At 33.0% G+C, this 23,170-nt stretch overlaps 2 protein-coding genes, 1 long non-coding RNA gene and 1 other non-coding gene across 4 annotated transcripts; all 4 read right to left on the reverse strand.

Annotated features, from left to right (window-relative positions):
• Nucleotides 1-3,719: 3,719 nt before the first annotated feature.
• On the reverse strand, nucleotides 3,720-5,178 carry LOC126706723 (uncharacterized). Its single transcript, XR_007648698.1, has 3 exons — nucleotides 5,046-5,178; nucleotides 4,409-4,488; nucleotides 3,720-3,952 (listed from the first exon to the last, which is right to left on the reverse strand). It is a non-coding gene; the product is annotated as an uncharacterized LOC126706723 (long non-coding RNA).
• A 154-nt stretch (nucleotides 5,179-5,332) lies between these two features.
• TRNAI-AAU (transfer RNA isoleucine (anticodon AAU)) lies at nucleotides 5,333-5,406 on the reverse strand. The gene has a single exon. It is a non-coding gene; the product is annotated as a tRNA-Ile (tRNA).
• Nucleotides 5,407-8,901: 3,495 nt separating this feature from the next.
• On the reverse strand, nucleotides 8,902-13,608 carry LOC126706831 (la-related protein 6C). The gene is made up of 10 exons (XM_050406384.1): nucleotides 13,241-13,608; nucleotides 11,041-11,122; nucleotides 10,864-10,958; nucleotides 10,662-10,733; nucleotides 10,501-10,580; nucleotides 10,338-10,416; nucleotides 10,194-10,241; nucleotides 10,033-10,101; nucleotides 9,794-9,922; nucleotides 8,902-9,507 (listed from the first exon to the last, which is right to left on the reverse strand). Exons 1-10 carry the CDS (start codon nucleotides 13,553-13,555, stop codon nucleotides 9,259-9,261), a joined length of 1,218 nt encoding a protein of 405 aa, XP_050262341.1. The 5' UTR covers nucleotides 13,556-13,608; the 3' UTR covers nucleotides 8,902-9,258.
• Nucleotides 13,609-18,846: 5,238 nt separating this feature from the next.
• LOC126705371 (myb family transcription factor EFM-like) lies at nucleotides 18,847-21,688 on the reverse strand. Its single transcript, XM_050404340.1, has 5 exons — nucleotides 21,272-21,688; nucleotides 20,723-20,949; nucleotides 20,199-20,574; nucleotides 19,648-19,724; nucleotides 18,847-19,440 (listed from the first exon to the last, which is right to left on the reverse strand). Exons 1-5 carry the CDS (start codon nucleotides 21,483-21,485, stop codon nucleotides 19,156-19,158), a joined length of 1,179 nt encoding a protein of 392 aa, XP_050260297.1. The 5' UTR covers nucleotides 21,486-21,688; the 3' UTR covers nucleotides 18,847-19,155.
• Nucleotides 21,689-23,170: the final 1,482 nt, after the last annotated feature.

The raw sequence follows: 23,170 nt of genomic DNA on the forward strand, positions 1-23,170 counted from the left end.
TTTGAAGGGACCTGGTTTACTGAATTAATTACCAAGTTACAAAAGGGACACTAGAAATAAGCCCCACTAATAATGTATTTCAAGCGAATTTTAGAGACAGCTCATGAATTATTGTCAATAACTAACATCATGAGGTTGTGACAGCCATTTACATCAGTGTCAATCCCCAATACTTCCGGATTTTCTTTCACCACTGTGTGGATTGATATAAGTGTGGTGTTTTTAGGACAACATTTTATTTAGGATTTCAGAAATATTTTAGATTGGGGAGAGGGAGGCAATAAGAAAGAAGGGCACTTAATTAAATTTCATTGTGGGAGGACATTTTTCTCTTTTGTCCAATCGATGGTCATGTGCAAAGCACGTGACTGTAAAAAGATAACATCTAAACAAACGGTGGGAATGCTATTTACAATATTTGTCTCACTTGGGATGGTGATTACAAGTTTTCGTGGTTTGGGGTGCAAAGTGCAAGTACCCCATAGTTTAGGGTGGATTTCTATAATTAACCCTTCTTTAAAATAAAATAAAAAATAAAAAATTTATTATCAACATGTTTCAAACTCAGAATTCCTTCCTTTGATATTGGAAGCCACCTGTCTCTTGTCAAAATTATAGTTGTTTTTGTATTTGACAAGTAGGGAGGAGCAGATATTAAATAATATTCCACAAATACTGGTACACTTGAGCAAATATATTAGTACAAAGATTTCATAGTTCAATCATATACTATAATACTAAAATGTGACTAGGATCTCATATGAGAAAGGCATGCCTTTTAAGCTAGTCACCTTAAAAAGATAAACCACAATAAATTTCTTGCTAATCTTTATCAAGTAATGACAGTGGAAGTTCAAGTGTCGCTGAAAGGAAGGCTAACAAAAGATATTTCAACCAGCACTTCTTACTTCTTAGTACGTGTAATTGCACTTTATAATGTTATACTTACTAAAATAACAAAGAAGTAGAGTTCTTTTCTATGATTGCTATTTCATAAATTATTTTTAATGTTACTCTATTGTTTCTTTTGTGGTTAGAGATAAAAACAGAAAAGAAAACCTTATCTTTCCTGTCAATATCGTTTAATTGTATACCAGAGATGTGATTGGATGAGCTTAGGCCCAGTGAGCTTGAACATTGTAGATTTTCTTCAAAAGAAGCTGGATAAGTGAAATTAAATTAGTGATTTAAATTAATCAACAGGTCCTAAGCTGCAATAACTTGAGCTTCAATGCTTGCCAGCTTTACTTATAATTAATCTATGCAATACCAAAAAGAAATCATGTTGTGAAAATGTCAGTTTGTTCAAATTGTGATTTTAAATATGGTATCAGTCACATAAATACAGCAGACCAAAGTAAAGAGAGGAAATTTAATGCTCAAACAATTATTAGCAAGGTACTGGCTGATCCATAAAGAGATATATTCTATATCATTCAAAATATTTCATCTCAGTTTTTTTTATTTTATATAGTGGTGTCTCTGTTTTCTCTTAATATTATAGTAATAAAATTACATCTTTAATAGGGAGCAAAATAAATATATAAATAGGAATTTTCTTATCATTATAGCTAAGTTGGGCTGATTTTCAGCCTAGCTAAGCAGAGCAGTCCTGTAATTCTTTCCCATGCTTTCTGTAAAAAGTAATGAGTATTAGTCTAATTTCTGAATGATCTTCAGTAGAGGTATCCAATTATTAGACCTAATGACAGGTACGCACGTAACATTTGCATATCGAAAATCTTGTAGTCTCAGCACTCAAGTAGCACACTGGCTGTGATTATAAGACAATTTTTTGTTTTCCTTTTTTTCAAAGCAAAGTGATAATGTTAAATTTAGATTACTGGAAAGGTCTCTCAAACAGGTTGCAAAAGATTGCAGATTCATTTAAGAATCAAGACTTAAGATGGTAGTATGCTGATGATTGATCTGGCAATAGTAAAATATTCTATATCACAATTGTTCACGTGTTGGAGGTTGCTGTATTGATAAAGAAATGAATATAAGGTAATGTGGCAAGATTTTAGGTGCTGGGAAGTGTGGAGACTCTAGTTTGTCCACTGTGGAGGAAGTTCCAGCTGAACATTGATGCAAAAAGTCTTTTGGTCCAGCTTAAGCTGGAATCCAAGGACTTGAGAGATAAACAGAAACTATAAAGGGTATCTAAATCACATCTGCAGACATCTGCAGCAGAACCTTCAATTGAATATCTCTAAGTTTTGAAGCATATAAGATGAAAAGAGCGTCATTGAATAATCTAATCAAATTCATGTTGAAACGGTGGCTTTGGAAGAGGAGGAATTAATTTTCTCTAACTGATTAACTGCAAAAAGCATGTGAAGGATTAAGTTTTTCCCTGAAGTGTTAAATATGTAGAAGAATCATACCAAAACTAACAAAATCTAAGGCTTTTCTTTTAATACAATTTATGAATTTACCATCTGTTTTATAACAACAATTGAACTAGCTAAATAAGAGCTCTGTATTAAATAGAATTATCAATTGAATTCTATGGTTGGTACTGATAAAACTTCTTGATCCCAGTACAGGAGTAATTTACTTAGAAGATAGCTTGGATTAAAACCATATGGTTACAGGCCCCATGTTTTGTGGAAACACGCCTTATTGAGGAAAGGCATCTAGAATGTTAGTAGTTGCAAAAATTAGTTCTCGTTAGATGATTAAAGAGTAGCTTATTCATGATCAGAGCAGAAACTATACATATTATGTGCCTGTTTGGCATAACTGTAAGAAGAAGAGCTTCAACTATAGAGCTTTAGTAGTACAACTTTTGCCATATAGAGCTTTAACTAAAAAGCTCTTTAGCATTTTGAGTGATTGGAAAGTTACAATGAATAGTGCTTTAAAATTCTGGATTTATAAAGTATGAACAGTGAATTTGGAGCTTTTTTTGGATTTATAAAGTATAAACAGTAAATTGTAGAGCTTTTTCCTAAAAGCTCCAAATTTCAGCTTTAAGGATCTCCTTAAAGCTGTTTACAGAATTTCCAAATGTTTGGCAATTTCAGCTAAAAGAGTTTTAACCCCCCCCCCCCTCCCCTTAAATCACTTTTCAACCACTCCAAAAGCTAAACCAGACAGGATTTACACCTTAAATCATGAATATTTTCATTTCCTCATGTTTTCCAGTAAAAAGCCCCATATGTATAATCCAAAGATGAACCATACTAGAAAGGAATCCACTCGAGCTTTTTTAAGGGCTTATATGCCTAGGAAGTGCCACTAGTGCAGGTTTTACCCAAAACCAAATTATAAATACTATGTATATAAGGTAGATTTCAGGCTTTTGTCCCAAAATTTTGGCCCCAAGCCTGATTGACATTCCTAAAATTTAAAAGTTACAATTTTGTCCTCAATATATTTAAAGGTATCAATTTTTTCTTCTATCAATTTGCTATAAAGGCCACACTGACTTTTAATGTGCCACATCAACACTGTCACTTTAAAATTTTCAAGAACTAAGTGCAACCTATTAAATTTCAGGGAAAAAATTGAACTTGGACCAAATATTAGGTAATAGGGACAAAAGGTGCAGTTTAGCCTAGATTTTACTTTTATTAAGAAAATTTGAAATTTGTTTCCCATTATTCGGATTTCTGAGAGTATTAATAGAAATTCTAAGCATTATTGTGTATTAATTTTATGTTTCCCCATGATAAGGATTGCAAGAGCTTCAATTGGGTTCTAAATTGTAGAAAATAAGGTAAATCACATGTATCAAATGCAGAAGATGCATTTCCTCTTTCAACATTATGATGGCTACACTAACATAAGCCCCTTGAGAACTTGACATTCCTACTAACAATAAGAGAATCTGCATACCTAACATCTCCTCCCCATACAGTTTGCATTAGTTGCTGTGCCATCTTCCTCAAGTGAACTCCTCTAAGCTTCAAAGTGGCATTTAAAACCATAATGGAGTTAGAAGATCCTGCGTAGCAAAACAAATAAACAGGTAGTGAGGTTCTTTGTGATGGTATAGCAACAAAGGGGGAAACAAAACAAGGCATCTAATCGAATTAGCTAACAACCAGAAATTGCAATATTTAAGAAATTTTCTTGATCAATTGTGACTTCTGTAGTAAACTCAATGCATTTAGTTCATTGGAAACTCTAAACACCTCGACCTTAAGAGTTGATCAAAAGGATCTACAAAAGAGATTTTACACAAGCAAGCAAAAGATACAATTATATGATGAGATTATTTGTTTGATTTTAAAAACAGACTTAATTGATAGAGAACATAAATAAAGTACATTTGAAGGATATCTCTAACAAGTACATAGTCATAGCCTGATTCGAAAACTTAAAGAGTGGAATATTGATATGACAGGAACAACAAGCTTTAATCATCCATTTTTGAATAAACTGATGGTTTGATACTTACATAATAAAAGCAAGTAACTCATGATTCCACTAGATATTCTTCCAAAGGTAATGCAGTAGTTCCATGGCCAATGCTTGTGCCTTGAATTTTCAAAGTCACATTAATAGTTGAAACAATGTCAAACTAGATAGCATAATATGGAAACAAAGCAAAGATAACTTGTAAATATGAAGTAGTGCACAGTTAAGCTAGAAATAAAGAATGTGGAGAAATAAGTACAAAAATCTGAGAGAAACTAGCCCATTGCTAGGCATGATAATAAGTTGCATCTCATTTGGACCCACTTCAACTGCAGAGCCATATTAATTTTAGACCCGAACAAATGCTAAACTACTAGTCGTTTTTTGACAACAATTTGAGGTCGAACCTTGGTGCGATAGCAAGTGTCCTTTATAGTTTGGGTTCAAATCCAAGACACTAAGACTACCCTTGTACCATTTCTCTAAAATCCCATAAAATCAGGATCCTAGTTCACTGGGTATGACCTATTAATGAAAAATGAAACTATTAATCAAAGACTGCCTCACATATTTACATATTATGTATATCAATGTAAAAATCAGTTTCTATCAACAAATAAGTGGCAAAGAAATTTACGAAAACAAATATATGAAAAGAAGTAATGGGTTGCTGCTACCTTCATGGATGGGGCCAATTTTACCGCACTGTTTTAAGGCATTTTATCGAGCAGTATAGGTGGATTGTCACATGAACACATTGTAGCAAATACTACAGCAGAGAGGAAAAAATGTGTGATTAATGCTAAGCGTGGGTAAAAATTTATATTTCTCAATTTGGTTGTATAAAAGGATAAATACAAGTACGAGTTTTTTTTTTTTTTTTTTTTTAAATTTCTTTTAAAAAAATTTTAATTTTTTTCTTTTAAAAAAAAAAATCGAAAAAATAAAAATAAAATGAATTAATTGGCCCATGCAGGTCTCGAACCTGCGACCTTCGCGTTATTAGCACGACGCTCTAACCAGCTGAGCTAATAGGCCAGATGTTGAAAATTCAGAAATTAATTTACTTAATATAACATTGTGTACATGAATTATAGGCTAAAAATTAGATGGCCAACATCAGCCCCCCACTAAGAGTAGGAACCACAAAGTTAAAAATATCTCTTACCCTTTGTATATCCCGAGTAAGGTTGTAATTATTAGGTTTTGTTTATTCAATTTTATTTTGAATACGAACTAAACTTGAGCTTAATACCAAATATAATTTTATATTTAAATTTAGTTTATTTTCTTGTCGAACAAGTTCAAACTTGTTCATAAGTTACTTGATTAACTCATTCTTTACCCATATATGGTAAAACCAAAATTTCTTACTCCTTTAGAAATCTATGAATTAATGTTACTATGAATCAATGAACTATTTTATATTATCAATTAATTACAAATATGAATTTGATATAATATGAACCTAGTTACAAATTTACACAATCTATTTTCAAATCTATATATGTACATATTTGGACATGTATAGTTGTATACATATAAAAATATAATACTTATATATAGATGATGCCGAAAATCGTCAGTGAGTCGCACAGTTCTCATGTGCTCCAGACAGAACCTGCGAAACAGAAACAAAAAAGACCTTGCAAAGAGTACGGGTGTGGTACCGGCCAAATACCCTCCAAAGCTTAAGTTAGAAAACTTTCACAATTCTAAAGTGCCAGAGCTAGGATAAATTATGCATATCTTGGTTTGTGAGGGCTTTGAGGTTTTTATAGTAGTGTAGAGTTGACATTCATTTCTTGGCGGAAAGGGTCTTTCCTTGTGAGGAAGATCCTCGTTAATGCGCGTATCTTGCGGGATCCTTTCCTTATAGGGACCCTCTTGATTAGGGTTAACCGTAGAGCATAAGATGTTTCCTTATATAGTCATTCGTGGAGTCCAAGCAAAGCCATGCTGGATCCGTCAAAAGCTTCTTTATCCCCGTCAACTTCCTTCCGTCAGTTTCCTACCACGTCTAGGCGTTCTAGCTGTCCTACCCAAATGCCGTAGGCTTTGAGGTGGAGTCGTCGGCTTTGAAAAGGACTTGTCAGCCTCACAATGTCATTGTTTTCTTCTTTGAATGCATAGTATGGTTGACAAATTCTTTGAGACCGACAGCTTTATCTCATGTGAACGAGTTTAACACCTTTTTTTAAAACTACTCTTATCATATATAGTTAAATCAAGTCTGCATGTTCATAATTCATAAGCTTTTTCACGAGTATATTATTATATTTGAGCTTAACTTGTTTAATAATTAAGCCTAAACTTATGCTTAAATTTGGTTTATTTAGTTAAATAAACAAATATAAAAAAACTTTTTTTTCTCAAATTGTTCATAAATAGTTTGTTAATTTATAGCCCTAATCTCAAGAATGCTATGCATAAGGATTATGGATTTGAAAATACCTCAACGAAGATGATTTTAGTCAATGCAAAATAAGTTAATATAGGTTCAAGGTTCATGATTATGTAGAAATCTTAAAATTAAGATATTTGAGTTTAAGTTACTCTACTTATGTGAACACTGATTATGTAAAGAACATAAAATAAGGATATTCAAGTTAAGTTATTATAATCTACACTATTTTGTGGTAGAGTAATGCTACAGATACAAATTATTTTGATGGTGAACAAAAAAACATTAGACTATCTCAGTTCGTCCATCGTGTTGTCCAAGACCAAAAAGGTCGTCCACCTGATATATTAAATGTTCAAAATTGCAATAGAGATTTAACCTATGAGTGCCTCCGAAGGAGGTCGTTCAAGTGCAAGAAGCTTGTCCAGCATGGAGTCACCTGGACGACCGCCCAACACTTAGAAATTTTCAAAGTAAATCTTTATCCAAAAGTTTATAATTCATACCATGTTCTACTATTCTAAAGTGGGAGCGAATTCCTTATTCATCGCTCTAACTTCCCACTAAATTCTTAACTTCTAATAATAGTTTTAGAAGTTAAGTCTGAACCTTCTAACTTCCACCCACGTTAAGAAAGTTACTAAACAAGTAATCACTCCAAAACTCACTATAAAAGGACTCAACCATATCAAATAAAGGTAATTTCTCATCGCTTATAGAGTTGAAATTTCTGAGTTCGAGAGAAAAAACTAATTTAAGCATCAGAGAGTTCTTGGTCGGTTCACCTCGGTCACCTTTGATCTTGTGCTTTTTTCTTTTCAAGTCTTCCAAGCAACCTCAAGCCCATTGAAGCCCGGAGCATTCAACCTACTGATTTTTTGTGTACCATCATATTTTACTATATTTTTTCAAATTGTTAATGTGATAAATTTTTATTGATTCTCAATTAGGCCCACCACATCAGTAGTTTATAAAATAATTTGTGACTTTAGCTTTTCCCTTTGAGCTAAACAATTAACGCAAAGAAAATATAATTTGACGCTAATATAAGGATAATTGCATGAATGAAAACTAATAAGACATTGAAAGGAAACTTGCTTGCATTAACATAATCAGACAACTACATTTGAGGCTAGACTTAATCCAAAAAGTACACTACAGGATAGACAAGCAAAATGCGTGTATTGTCTATCCTCTTCTTTGAAATGTCAACTTTTCTTTTCTCAGCAAAAAAAAGAAAAGAAATGTCAACCTTTTTTTATATATTTGAGGCTTCATGGTGTAATAAGCCATGTGTCGCTCTTGCTTCAAACTTGAAGGCCGCTTATCTTGATGTGTTGTTTCTTCTTCCTTTATTTTTGAGAACAATGATCACTTCATTGCAATTGCATTCGAACTCACTTCTTTTTAAATTCCTAATTTCTATATATATATATATATATATATTTTTTAAAATTGTCAGCGATTGTGTAATATATTTTTTATTATAAATAAATATATATATATATATATTTTTTTTTTTTGCTTTAGGCATGATTTGATGTTAAATCCTTTATTCTACGACCTGATATTTTATCACTTAAGCTAAGTGAAACCGACTTGGCCTTAAAAAGGAAAAGAATCTTTACTTTTTCTATTTAATTGAATTATCACCTTCTAAACTTAGAAAAATGCTAAACCACATGTATATTATTGTCAATTTGATATGTGTGTGTATGTATATATATATATATATATATATAAAATATGTGTTGCTAAAGAAGTTCATCAATATTGTTAGTTAGTGATTTACATTGCAATTTTTCTTCACTGACTTTGCAATTGGATTGCAGACCAAGTTTACCCTCTTGTTCAATCATGTTTTATTTTTTTTAATTAGAAACTTTAAGTTTTGATCTAATACGGAATGGTACCCATCTTTTAGATATGCACATTTGCGTATAATTTAAAAAAAAAAAAAGAAAAAAAAAAAGAAAAAGAAAAGTAAGGTTTTAACTTAACAAGCTGTATGTAAACAAATTAACTAAAAAGTTAAAAGAAAAGTCTTTACCAAACATAGATTTAATCACTTTTTAGCTAAAAAATCTGAAAAAAAATAAAATAAAAATAAAACAAGATGAGAGAGAAAGTGAAATTAAAGGAGATGAACCCCCTGAATTGCATTATTTAAGCAAATCCTTCAATAATAGACAAAGTTGAGTCCTGAACCTAAACCATCAAACTCAAAGAAAACGACATGCTAGGAAAAAAACTGTGAACAAATTACATACAATCATTGTCAGTTGCCAGCAACTCTGGCATACCATACTATGTACATTTTCGAATAACTAATAATAAAGTTGGCAATGACTAATAAATTATAAACCAATCCACATCTTATTGGCTACTTAACCAATCCCACTTTCTCAATTACTATACTGGGAAAATATAGAGCCACTTTATCTTAACTAATAGACCAAAATCAAAATTAGAGCACCACCAATCACTCAAGGTGAACCAGTTAGAGCTGCAGTACTTAATGGCTTGCCTCGTCCCATAGTGAAACCCCTTGTCCCATCTGGCATTCTTGGGCCCTTGGAAGCCTGTTTGGCTGATGCTTCACAATGAACACCACTGCTGCACAGTTGTGGAGATAAGGCAATTAGGCCACGTCCAATATGGCTTTGAGCACGTCCCCGGGACTTTCCTCGTCCTCGAGCCCATCCTTTCTTTGTTCCAACTGAATTTTCCTCAGCCTAATAATATAGCAGACATTCTTTTTAATAAGTAATTATTTTTGTCTGTAGGGAAAGTGTATCAAGACAATCAAATTAGGCCAATGTTGCACCTTCCTTAGTGTGCAAGTTATGAAAAGACTAATTTGTTTGAAAATTTAGCTTGGTGAGATGAATGAGGTGCACATAGTGAGCCTATATGCCAAAAATGACTCCCTATAGTGTTCCTCATTTAGAAGATCATAGAGTCTGGTTTATGCATAAAAAATTCTACTATATGATTAGTTATAAAAGCGAGGACACTTACATTGCTCTCAATGGCCGAATCTATGTTGTTTGGCTGCGAGGACTCTTCATAGGATTCAGGAGGTGGCTTCTCATCATCCTCTGAAACACTATCAAAGTCTGACTTTCTGCTCTTTAGAACAGATTTTGGCTGGACATCATTACAATCGAAGTAATGAAATTTGTTTAATACAGAAGCATAGTGATAAAAGAAGTCAGAAGCTACAAGGAGAACTAGCTTAACAATTTAATTAGACATACTGTTCGTCTAAGCAGCAACTTTACTCGAAGCCCCTTTCTCCAGTTCCTTTCATCATTTAATTTCTCAACCTGGTGAAGTTGACAAGTTATTAATGCTGTTACAAGGATAGTAATGAACTTAGAAAGTTTGTATATTAAGTTTCTTCATGATTTTTTCATACCGCTTTTTCAGCTCTCTCTGTAGTCTCATACTCCACAAGTGCATGGAGCTAAAAAGAAAAGAAATTCGGACAAATAATGTAAGAAAAACTCTTGGAATAATCTCTTGCCTATAAGAACAAAATGGCTTAACTCATTCTGTCTACCTTGTTACTAATTGAAAAATCGCATTTGGAGCGGGAAGAATTGGATTCCTGGGGATGACATATTCGAATTGTTTTCACACTGCACAGTGACACAGTAACCATAATAAGCCACAAAGACCTAAAAAAACCAGATGAGAAACAAAATACAATCAACAGACCCAACCTTCCAACCACACCAAATATTTTCTCAAGGTTTTGATGAGAGTGATCTTCAGGCAAATTCTCTGCAACAATAGTACGAGACTGCAAGACAAAGAACCATTACAAGAAAAACTTTCTAAAAATTACAGTTTTCCTCATTATAGGAAGTCTAACAGTGCTTACCTGTAACTCCTCTTTGGCTCTCTCAGTGAAAGGGTCTCTACGTCTAACCTTCTTGCCATCATCACTTAAAACCTTGCAAGCATCATAAAAAGAGTATGTATACTCAAAGACCGCACTATAGAAAATTTACACAAGCTTTAATTAAAACCTATCTGTAATATATATTAACAAGTAGAAATTCTGAAGTTGACCAAAGACATACAAGCCTTGGAGAGGACCGCAGTGCCTGGACAAGTACAGAGTTATTACTAACAAGGGACTTGATCTTTTTTGTGGAAGCAATAACAGATATTGGAACTGTCATGAAGACAAAACACAAGAATGAGAATTATTTTTGAATTGAATATACATACAAATAGTACTATTCCACGATCCTTACCATAACCTTCGGGATCTTTATTTATGTGTTTCACCAAAGCATCATATGCAAGCAGACTCATATCGCTGAACTGGTATTCCACCTGTCATATAAACAGAAACCATTCTCAAAATTTTGAAAGGTGTAAAAAGTACAATAGGAGCTTGCACTAAACAATACATCATTATATAGAATTGTCACAACAAAAGGAAACATTTTATGCCAGAAAATACTTCAGGTTTGAGGATTCAATAGCAGGAAAAGTAGCAACAATCAACGGTCTGTAGCTGGAGGGGAGCAACTGGAAGGTAATAGAAAATATGTAGAGCAAACATATTATGTCATGGAATTGGCTGAGAAATCTAGATAAGACTTGTAAGAGCATCTCCACTAGATTAGACAAATTTTTGTACTATTTGGAGAATGAACAGTAACTTTTACCTTTTAGCTACCAACTTTTTCAGTTACACTTTCCAATAAATTCTATATCTCATTTTCTATCTCATTTAAATATTATTTCTTCATTCATTATTATTATTTTTTTAACTACACATCTTCCAACATTTTTTTATTCAATACCTTATTATTATAATAGAAAAAAATATATTTGAAGAATGAACAATAGCCCATCAGACTTGATGAGCTACTGTTTATGAGCCAAAAAAAATTTCAAGTATAGAGAGTCTATTGGAGACCTATTTTGTGGATTTACTCTCTACAATAGAGACGATTTTGTGTTTAAAGAGCTTATTGGAGATGCTCTAAATGGGAGGAGGGGAAGTGTGTCAATGAGAATATGGAATATCACAAAATATATTGAACCTAAATTTGAAAGGATGTTGCCTCGATGTCAAGGAATGCTGAGCAACCCTAAATGAAAAGAAGGTTTAAAACATTTCAGTAGAAAACATCAATATTTGCTTGGCATTCCAACAATGGGGGCAAAAATAAGAAACACTTGTCTCCCAAAATTGTACACCTCGATTTTATAAATGGATTTCCTGCTTAGCAGGTTTCCTACAAGGGAAAAGCGAAACTATAGATTAGTCCCCTGCCAAGAATATTTTTTATGAGTATCTCATCTCATTTGGACAAGGTCCATTAAAGATTTGAAGTTTAAATGTCTGGAAAAATACCTGTGGTGAAGAGGTTGTCTAAATACTATTGATTTTGCGAGAAGAAAAAGCTCTAGGTTTTTTTTAGACAAATTTCATCAGATTTGCCTCACACTTATTATAAGTGTTGCATATGTGCGGAAATGGTACATGGATTTACATCAGTTTAGTCTGAAAGGGCCAACTATACTAGAATGTGGAAAAGCCGTAGGCATGATAGAAATGCCCAAGAAGATAAGATAATGATGCTGCCACATCTGAAATAAGTTTATCAAAAGCTGATCTTCACTGCCAAGATTTCATTTTCAAATTGACAATTTCTTAAGTTCAAAATGCGAATAACTCAACAAGATTTAAATCATGAATGTCACAGGATAGCTTGGCCTAACTTGGGCAGTGTCCAATCCATTTTTTTGTGAAAAAACATTAAAATTCATGGCAAATCAACACAATATTGGATAAACATGCATATCTAAAATGTGCATTGGTTTTTCTTCCCCCCTAAATGAAAATGGTGATGGAAGAATAGTTGTGGCAATCCTATCTAGGCTTGATCACAGTAGATTCTCTACCTGCCAGGAATCAATGCCTAAGGGGCCTAGATGATAAAAGGGCCACAGGCACTCCTCAGGTAGGTTGAGCCACGACCTTACTACTTCAACCCCACTCAGATCACCGGTTATTTCAAGCGTATCATGCAAATCCTCAAGCTGAATCAATGTTATGGCATTACCCTGCCCGAAGGTTCTAACTAATGGCCTACCACATTCTAAGACCCTAACCATTGGGCCACAATTCTGGGTGGTAAACTATATTGGATTTATTAACTTGATCAAGAAAAAAGCATGACTAATTCTTTACTTGTCATATAACTTATTCAAAAGATATAATGTTAGAATAATGGCTAAGGGATTAAATTAACCATTTCCTAATAGCTTAGGTTTTTGGAACAATTGGTAATTTATCATAATATACGAGCAAGTGTAATTGAATTCAAACCTATTTTCGCTGCTTGATTTGAAACAATTGATAATTTGTCAATAAACACACATGCAACAATAGTTCACATGAATGAGACTATGCAAGATCATGTTCAAACCAATCACCTGTTTGTTGATCTTTTGCTGAAGATCATTAGTTTGGGTGTTTTTGGAGAGATTGGGTGGCACAACATTGGGGTTGGAGATCAAATATGCAGGGTCTTGGTCCCCAACATAGAACAAATTAGAGCCACAACCAGCAGTCCCACCAAGAAAGTGGAGGCATGGATAGACATAACCCGAGATAGGCATCTGGGTCTGTGATCTTGGCACAAATTCAGGTGCCTGGGCATTGAATCTGAATGATACACTGCTTGTTTCTTTCATTTTCATTTCCTTTTCTGTACTGTCTTGGATTTTCTCAGGTTGTGCTTGTGCCATTTTCTTCTTTGTGTTATTTTTTCACCTCTCATCCAGAGATTTGTCTTTCAATCTTTGTTTTATTCTCTCTATCTCTCTCCCCCTGAAGTTTTGTAACTGTCTGTACTTTTTGACATAGATGCCACTTTTCGCGCCAATATACGGGGGCATCTATGTTTCAACGAGGGGACTGTTTTATTACACATGACCGTTGCCTGTGGGTTTGAGTTTTGACTGGTTTTTTAAGGTTAGGATTTGCTTACAAAACCAAAAGGCTAGTTTTTTCTCTCTCTCCCCTAAAATCTTGCTATGGTCACTTTGGTCAACCGAATTATGTAACATATATTTCGTTGGGACAAGATATTACTTGTTTGACAAGTGTACAATCCATTGACCTAAGGAGATCTACTATTTTGAAATATTTGTACGATCTTATGATTTAACTCCCAATTTTGACAACCATTTATTCAACTCCCGATTCTGACAACCATGAACTACATAGAATTATTCTATAGTCACAACAAAATCTCACAACATTTTCATGACAGCTGAAGCATCAATCTATTATAGGTTAAGACAAAATTAAATAAATTACAACTAAAAACAAAAATGATATGAAAATGTTGTGACATTTTGTTGCATCCCTAAACTTTCTCAACTATAAAAAATGCATTTTGGGGTGGTAAAGCAGTCACACAATTCTATATATGGGATTTATATGTGTGAGTTTTTATTTTTTATTATTATTATAATTCAATAGTTACAAGGAGATAAGGGATTTAAATTCTAGTATTTTTTGTTAGAAATACCAAGATGTATTAGTTGAGTTACATAACTCTCTTGGGATATGTATAAGTTTCATATGTGAAAAATATTCTCTCTATATATATATATTCATTATAAGATAACATTTTGTGCTAAAGAGAATCATCCTACAAGAGTTTTGGATCAATGTTCAATATTCTTAGACTTAAAAAAAATTGGACCTAGACTCATTAACCTGATTCAAATCCAAAGGAAAACACCTAATCTAAACCCAAGTTTTTTTTTACCCAAGGTAAAAATGGGTCGGAGGGTTTACCTATTTTTGAAACAATTTTATTCTTTTTAATGAATTAGACCAAATGGGACATCACACCAGCAGAGTGTGATTTCTTTCACACACAAGCCTAATAGTTTAGTACGCTAATTTAAAAAAAAAAAAAAAAAAAAAAAAAAAAAAAAACTAAATGCTTGGAATGATTTTGTCTTTGTCTCTACTTCTCACTCTCACTCTCAAATCTCATCATCTTAGTTCTCTCATGCTACTGCCACACACTTGATAATGATATAGTCCACTACGTTTATTTTATTTTCTTTTATGGTGATAATATCATTAGTAAACTTTGGATGGTGTACAATAAACTTAAAGAGTTTATATGCGTTATTTAATTTTCATATTTTGAGTATTTTGTTATTTATTCTCTTATTTGTAATAACATAAAAAAAGACAATACAATTTTTTTTTTTTATATAAAAATTGCATGTGAAAAAATAGGGGTCAACCCATAACCTAATCAATCCAACCCATTCACAACTTGAATGATGACCCATATTTTTTACCTGAACCCGTTTCTAATCTGAAGTTCTGAACCTAATTAACCAACCTGACTCGAACGGTTTGCCAGGCCTAAATATTCCTATCTTCCTCTAGTGCAAGTCTAGGGTGTAGATTTGTTAAAATAGTTCTGGGCCTACTTGAGATTTACCTAAGAAGCCCAATATTTGCCAATGCAGTTTGAAATGAAATTCGTCACTCAGACAACAAAGAAGGATCTAGGTACAACTATTGTAGGTCCAAGCTAGGATTTAGTGAGAAATTGAGATTTGTCTACTTGCTGGATTCCTATGGCCCAAGCATTATTTTTTTCGTATGTAGTATTTTCTAATCAACAACCTATATAGGGAAAAGGATAGGACCACCTAATTTTTTACAACTTTTTACCATAATTTAGACATGACAGAGTGTGATTGGTAAAGAAAAAATTGTGAATTCATGTGTAAATGATAGTTAACCACTCACAATCTATCACGTTAGAGTTATGGTAAAAAAATTATGGAATAATTTGTGATCCTAGAACTACTCACCTATATATGTCATATCGTATGAAACGCTCTGAAAGATGTCAATCAAAGTAAAAAGATACAAAGAATTGACTGAAAGAGTACTATGGTATTGACCAGTGTGCATAGAATATAAAAAATGAAATACATTTACAGGTCGTTGCAACAAAGACAATCAAGATAAGTGAGAAAGTTCTGATTTTGGGTTCAAACTAAATGCTATCTTCGCATTTATGATGGTAATTCTTTAGTAGTGGATGGATCAATCTATGAGTTTGAATTTTAAAGGTAAATGTACATTTGCAATGCATATTTTATATACAAATTGTAGTCTGTAAGACTAAATTTTTGTGTATGACTTTTCAATCCTTTTGAAATAAATTGCTCATTCATCTAAAAAAGACTAAATTTTGAAACGTGCATCCCATCTAATTTAAGAGAAACAGGGTTGTTGAAAATTGACATAGTGGGGAAAAAAGAAATCGAAATCTAGGCTCAAAGATCTCAATATGACTATCAAAAGATGAAAGAAGTGCACATAAAAGAATGAATAGATTGGTTCCACACTTCCAAGAGAAGACAAGTTTTGTTTAGAAAAATCTCTTATTTAATTGGTAAAAGTTGTCTAAGTTCTACTTGTCAATTGTCAACCAGAGAAAGATAAAGTTTAAAACAATAGCTGTGAACAAGAATTGTTGGTCAGAAGGTTATTTTATTTTTGGTTCTAAGAGGTGCAATTTTTTTAATAGATATATAATTTAATATCTCCCCAGGTAGAACTCATGAGGGAAAAAAATATATTTGAAAATATGTTAGCCTGGTTGGCCTATTCACCAAAATTGAGAACTCTTTTCTACATTTGTCCCCTTGGTAGTGATTTTTTACACAACTACACATGTCCTTTTGGGTAGTGTTTCTATTTAATATAAATTTCCAAATTATACCATGGCAATCAAAAGGGATCATTATCTCTGGCTGGTCTTTGAAGGAATCTTAAATAGGAATGGTCTTCATTGTGGGACCAATTGCATATATTTTGCTCCGGCTACCATGTGGCTAGCCAATGTGCTTAGCTGCTAAAAAAATAAAAATATTCTATCCTCTAGTAGTATTCTAGTTCTCTTATCTATCTACCAATTAAAGAAAGGGAATACTTATCAGATTTGAACATAAAATAAAATAAATTAACCCTATGTATATGAGAAAGAAGTGAAGTTGATGAGAGGTTCCATCGTTTTCACACTCAATTTTCACCAAACAAACAAATACCATATGTAAAGTGGACCTATCAAAGTGGGCTCCTTCATTATAATCTTGTCTACAAGATTCTCTCTATTATTTTGCTTGTGAGAGTGACTATTTTGTCATGCACCCAGATAAACATTACAACTGATTGTGTTTTCTTAGTGGGATATGACTGGGTTAGGTAAAAGGATGATACTTGGGTTTTGAACATTTTGTGAATAATTAAGAGGCTGTTTGGAGACCATATAATTGGGTCAGCAGGTTCAAAACCATATAATGTGATAATGTAATTAAGTGCACAAACCTGTGATTTTCTTGTACTTTGTTTATCAAATGAGCAATTTTCTCAATTTAGTAAGAATCAAGCTTTGGTTTACATATGAGTGGAAGTCATTAAATAATGAAAAGAAGATTAACGCAGTAAACAGAGAAATGCTACGCGTTTAACATTTTTACGACACTTTCACAACAAATCATAGATAATAAGTTATTGTTGATTCTAATTTGAAACTCCTATTAAAATTACTTTTATGCCTACCAATAACAGCTAGTAATAATTTGCCACTTAAAATTTATTGTGAAAATGTCTTGAACATCACATTTCTCCGATATAAATGGCTATCTACTGATTCATTCTTGAACCTTCTCCCATTACTGCATACTTACGCAATGTGTATCTAGGACTAATGTCCTATTGGTTTTGGATGAGAATTGAGAAATCTTGTTCACCAAACAAGCCTTACCGATAATTAATGAAATGCAAGATTTGGCTAAATTGGAAGGATCATGTCAACATCTACTTGTCTACTTTTCATTAAATATACAAGAAGAAAAAAATCCCATTCCAGAAGGGTGAAGATAACCACAACAATTAAAGGAATAAACCCAAATATATTCTCCCAGAGATAAGTCCGGATCTTGTCCTGTTTTCTTGTACGACAAAAACACTATCCCCCACCAATTGAAGTTCGAATATTGGAATAATCATTTAATTAAAACACGTTTCTACTCATTCCACTAAATACAATAGTAACATTACAAGACAGAATCATGCCCGAAAGATCATGCTGATAAAATTTAACATGCAACAAATAAAAACTAGCTCAAGTGCCAAGGAAAGCAACTTTAATTCAATCATATTGCAGGGTACAACACATTGGATTCATTTGCACCAAACATTCAAAAGAAAACTGCCCCTCAGATCCGAAATTGCAACAATCTTGCTGATATCAAATTCCATTCTACATCACAACTAACTTAAAAAGCATCTTGCCAAGAATCTTTAACTCAATAGCACTATATGCTCTCCTTTATGAGAAAAATAAGGTTCCAATCTCTCCTCCGTTATTGTTGTAATTATTAAATTATCCAAATAATAATAATAGACTTGCAAGCATTTTAGATGGACCAGCCAATAATCTGAGGTTAGGGAATTGGTTAACCTTCCTCCTATTGATTCCTTGATTCGGGTCTGGAATTCCAAGGAAGACAAAATCCTGAGAAAAATCTATGGAGAACTGAAGAGATTGTTTGCCATCTTAAAATGAAGTACATGACTTGTTGAGCCAGTCCAGTAAATGGAAAAGTGAGAGAGAACTTAAAATGACTTTTTACATTTATTATTGGTGGTGGAATATTTGAAGGATATCAACTTTTCTTTTCCTCTCCTCTGTTTTTCTGGCAACCTCATGGGGCTCAACTTATGGTTTTCTCCTCATATGAGAGTCGTACCAATCTTAACTCTCAAATGGATTCCAGATAGGAGCTCTCAAAATTCTTATAACAGAAAAGATTCTAACAAATTTTGGTGAAATGATTTCCAATTACTTAAATTCAAAGATGAGAGCATGATGAGCTAGAAACACTTTCCCCTAGAATGAACAAAGACCTACAATATGGAAACAATTAGTCGACCTACTATTATCCATTGACAATGGATCTGCAGAAACAAAAGTTTGAGGGAATAAGAGAAAAGTCCAAACTAAGATTCTAACATTAAAAATTCATAACAAGTATTAGGTAGCTAAGAGATTTACGATATGGGTCAATGGCCTTGTTTCTTCCATGCGCACATGGATTTTGCTTAGAATTCTCTTACCAATCCCGCAATAAAATAACAACTCAAATTTGAGACACAAGGAAAGCTAATCCTGCAAAATTTCACAGCCTCTCTCAAGATCCTTCTCATTTATGTATAGTGTAATTTTCTTATATAGTAATTAGCTCCTCCCATGTATATGTCTTATCTGCAAAAATTTCATGGTAGATGAACTCTATACATCAGCTTTTCCAGGTTTCTGAGTGTGACTTTTCCAGCTATAGCCCTCAGATTTTGCATCTTCATCATCTTCCATGCTGTCACCACATGTGGTGGAGGTCCCTCCAGTGTTCCCAGTTAAGTGCAGGGGACCTTGGGGAGAACCAGACTGGGAACTGCTAGCCTTAGAAGAGTCACCATATTGATCTTGCATCCATAAACTCCCTAAAACAACAACAGATTGATTTGCAGGAGCAGCTGCTGTAGAATTTGGAAGCCTTCGAGTATGAAGTCTGTATTTCTGCAAGAACAATAAAAACCTTCAATCAATTATGATAATTGGAATCAAGTTCCATTCAAAATATCAATCTTATAGAATGCCTTAATTTCTTGGAAAAAATGAGGTAATGGAAACATAAATTCTGGACTTCCTCCAGCGATTAATTTATCCCTCATTCTTCCAAGTAACGAACAGAGAAGAAAGGCAGAAAGAAAATTAATAACTTACTTGTAAATGACTCTTAACTTCGTCGTTGGTCAGCCCATCAACCTGCATCAGTTCTCTAATTTGCTTTGGAGTAGCCACTGCAAAATATACGGAAAGTTCAAATTAGACCTTTTAATATCAAAAGTGAGATAATGCAATCTATCACAGCTATATTTGATATACCAGTAAGACTTTCAGCAGATTCATAGATGATATGCAACAACCACTATTTCCCTATTCTGTATCTCTTCACTGTAAATCATTATCCTTATAATACAATTTCATATCTTATCATGTTGATGAAAAGCACGACACCACAACTGTGCTCTATATCTAAAATATCCATCTTTGAGATAAAGTTGACCTCAAGAGGAACAAAATGAAATAGCACTAGTCCTGCTCTTACAATTGTTTTTGCACATTCAACCCTTTGGCAATAAAAATGTTATCCAACACCAAGAATTAAAGTCCAATTCAAGTATTTGTGGAACTCTAGACTCAACCAAAACAACACTCAAACAAAAGTTTCCAAATTGTCATCTTGAACTTTGATTTTAGTTTCAGGGTCAAACCTTGTGAGCCTCCAAGTTGCTGCAGAGCACTGACAAACCGCCTATGCAACTCCGGTGACCAGCATCTCCTCTGTTTCCTAGCAGTCTGCTGCTGTGACTGCTGTGTCCCACTCCGTATAATAGCATTAGGAGCAGAGGAGGAAACAGATTTGCCACAGCTGGTTCTCAAACCATTAGAGCCTGATTCCTCCCTTGGATTCTTAATCCCCGGAGTAAGCAAAGAAAGTCCATGTACTGGCAATTCCTCCTTCTCCTCTTTCCTCGCCACTGGAAAACCCGGATAGGCTTTAAATGGCATAAATGCCCTGCCTCCATTTCTATTTCTACTAGATTGGAATGGATCCTCACTTCCTAAGACACCTTCTTCCTCACTTTTCTGCCATAACCAAATAATAATAAAAAAATCAATTCCTCTATTAATTTCAATCAGATTGTCTCAAAATTAGCAATTAATTTGATAAATTCCTAGTTACTTTGTGTGTCTATGAAGTTATAATATTCCACTTATTTTTTCCATTATATACCTTTGTATCCAATTTAGGATTAGATTTGGTGCAATCAGTAGAGGAGTAATCCTCAGAGTTCCACAGCTGAACAGAGCTCATCCAGTTCTTCTTATCCTTGTAATCCTTTTCTTTCTTGTTTTCTTCATTTTGATCACAATCTTTCTTCAGTGGTATAAACTCCTCCAACACTGGTTGAACCTCATTAGGCACAGAGCATTGCATTGACTCCTTTAAAACTGAAATCGCTGCAAAAACACACAACATAAAAAGAGTTAAAATTTACACGAAATCATTGACCAACATGTTCAAAAATTAAAACCCATCTCAGAACTGGAATCCAAATATCCATTTCCAAAATTGGAAGAAATTTCATACAGAAGAAACACAACAAAAACGAAAAAACCATTAATCAAATAATCACCCAAACCCATAAACCCATATCCAAATCAAGTAAAAAAAAAAAAAAAAACTAAAATATAAACAAAACCCATGTATCAAAATCATCTAAAATCAAAAACCCATTTCTCAAAAAACCAAATTTAAAACACAAATATATTCAAAACCAACCATCGTTCAATAAAATCATGCAGAGTGGAAGCTCGCGCTTAAACGCATCGATCTTCCCCATTTCTCCCTCCAATCTTTTCACGAAGTCATCGAGCTTCAACGCTCTTTCCGACACGCTACCGATCATCGACACGTCCCTGAGAAAATCAGTGATCGTTTTCGGCACAAAACTCGGCGCAAAATCCAAGCTCAGCTCCGGTGGAACCGAACCCATCTTCCGATCTTTCACTTCCTTTTTCTATATCTCTCTTGTAATTATATCTCTCTGTTCTTCTTTCTCTGTTATGGATTTTCTTCAACAAACTGAGCAAAATATAGAGAGAAAGACTGAGGATCTGTGTGTGTATATATAATACAAACACACAGATAAATACATATATATGTATATATAGGTATATTTCTAATACAGTGAAAGAGAAAAATATAATATTTGTGATTGGAGAAAGAGAAAAAGTGGGTAATGGAAAAAAAAAAAAAAAAAAATGAAACCGAGAATTTGTACGCGAAGATTCTGTTGGCTTTGTTGAGAAGAGGAAGAGAGAAAAAGAATCGCCGAGTTTCTACGGGTTTTTATAAAGTCCACTTTTTCGTGTCGTCGCGTATATCATCCACCGCAACAAATGGTAATTAGGTTTTGTACTATTTTTCCTTTTTGTCTTAAAATTTCTATACTACCCTTGGAATTTTCTTTGATTCTCTCTTTGTTTTCTTTGATTCTGTTTCTGACCTATAAATGCCATTGAGTACTCTTGGTTGGTTGGTAAAATTTGTAGTTGGTCCATTGTAAATACGGGACGGGAGTCTACTTTGTCAACGCATTGTATTTTGAGAGTATCTAATAATTTTTTATACAGTATATTCTTCTTATTCCAATTTTATACCGATTTTATTGCAAGTAACATGAAATATTGTAGGGGATAATTATATTGTTATAATAATTTATCAATAATGCTACCCTTTCAACCAAAATAAAAAATAATAATAATAATAATGCTACCCTAAATTCCATAAAAAAATAATGCTATTGTAAAAAAAAAATTAATATTTTTACAAATTGATGATGTGGCAAATTTTTACATGTTTTCATCTGAATCTATCATTGACATTATTTTTTAATTTACTAACAACTACTCATCATTTCAGTTTCTAGATTTTTTTTGCAAAAAAAATTTGTAGCTGAAGCTTTTTTTTTATAATATAAAGGTTAAAGGTTAATGTTTTGTATATGAAAAAATCTGATATAATTAAAAAAAAAATCGCAATATACTATAAGTTGGCCAATTGTGAGTTGTAAATAGTAAAAATAATGTTTGTGGCACATCTATGTAAAAGAAATGGTTTACTACTCATAGTTTATCATCTTATCATATTTTCTTTAAAGAAAATTGTATTAGTAATAGAACTGTGTGTGTATATGTAGAGAACCTAATAGAAAAATATTTTATTTGAGAAAAAAAATTTTAGTTTAATTTTTTTTCATGATATTTTTTAGGGTTATAGGGATGTGCCTTTTCTTTTTCTTTTTTTGAATAATAAATATTTACAATAAGGGAAAATGAATTGAATTCCGGATGATTCCGTTGAAAGCATAAAGTTGTGCTTTTTTGAAGTTATATATATATATATATATATTGATTTTTCTCTCTAAAAAAAAAAAAAAAAAAGTCCAGTTAATGAGTGTCTCAATGCATTGGTTAAAGTTGAGTTTTTTTTTTTTTTTTTATTGTAATTGATTAGCTATATTTTTAGGAGTCCCAAAAATTCTGTTAAATAAATATTTGTTTATTTTTTTGTTATTTTCTAATGCAATGAGAACCATTAGATTCCGCAGGAATACACCTTTTAATAAAAGCAAAAAAAAAAAAAAAAACTCTAAACGAGGTTTTTATTTATTGAGTT

The sequence above is a fragment of the Quercus robur genome, chromosome 11, assembly GCF_932294415.1.
Source record: "Quercus robur chromosome 11, dhQueRobu3.1, whole genome shotgun sequence".
NCBI classification, from domain to species: domain Eukaryota; kingdom Viridiplantae; phylum Streptophyta; class Magnoliopsida; order Fagales; family Fagaceae; genus Quercus; species Quercus robur.

What these genes read in the sequence shown, in the direction of transcription:
- LOC126706831 (XM_050406384.1), bottom strand. Translation starts at nt 13,555, where the DNA reads ATGGCACAAGCACAACCTGAGAAAATCCAAGACAGTACAGAAAAGGAA. An exon ending in GAGCCAAAGAGGAGTTACAG is followed by an intron (nt 10,581 to 10,661) that starts GTAAGCACTGTT and finishes TTTGTCTTGCAG; the next exon opens with TCTCGTACTATTGTTGCAGA. An exon ending in ATTCGGCCATTGAGAGCAAT is followed by an intron (nt 9,508 to 9,793) that starts GTAAGTGTCCTC and finishes CTATATTATTAG; the next exon opens with GCTGAGGAAAATTCAGTTGG.
- LOC126705371 (XM_050404340.1), bottom strand. Translation starts at nt 21,485, where the DNA reads ATGGGTTCGGTTCCACCGGAGCTGAGCTTGGATTTTGCGCCGAGTTTT. An exon ending in CATGATTTTATTGAACGATG is followed by an intron (nt 20,950 to 21,271) that starts GTTGGTTTTGAA and finishes GTGTTTTTGCAG; the next exon opens with CGATTTCAGTTTTAAAGGAG. An exon ending in GCAACTTGGAGGCTCACAAG is followed by an intron (nt 19,725 to 20,198) that starts GTTTGACCCTGA and finishes TATATTTTGCAG; the next exon opens with TGGCTACTCCAAAGCAAATT.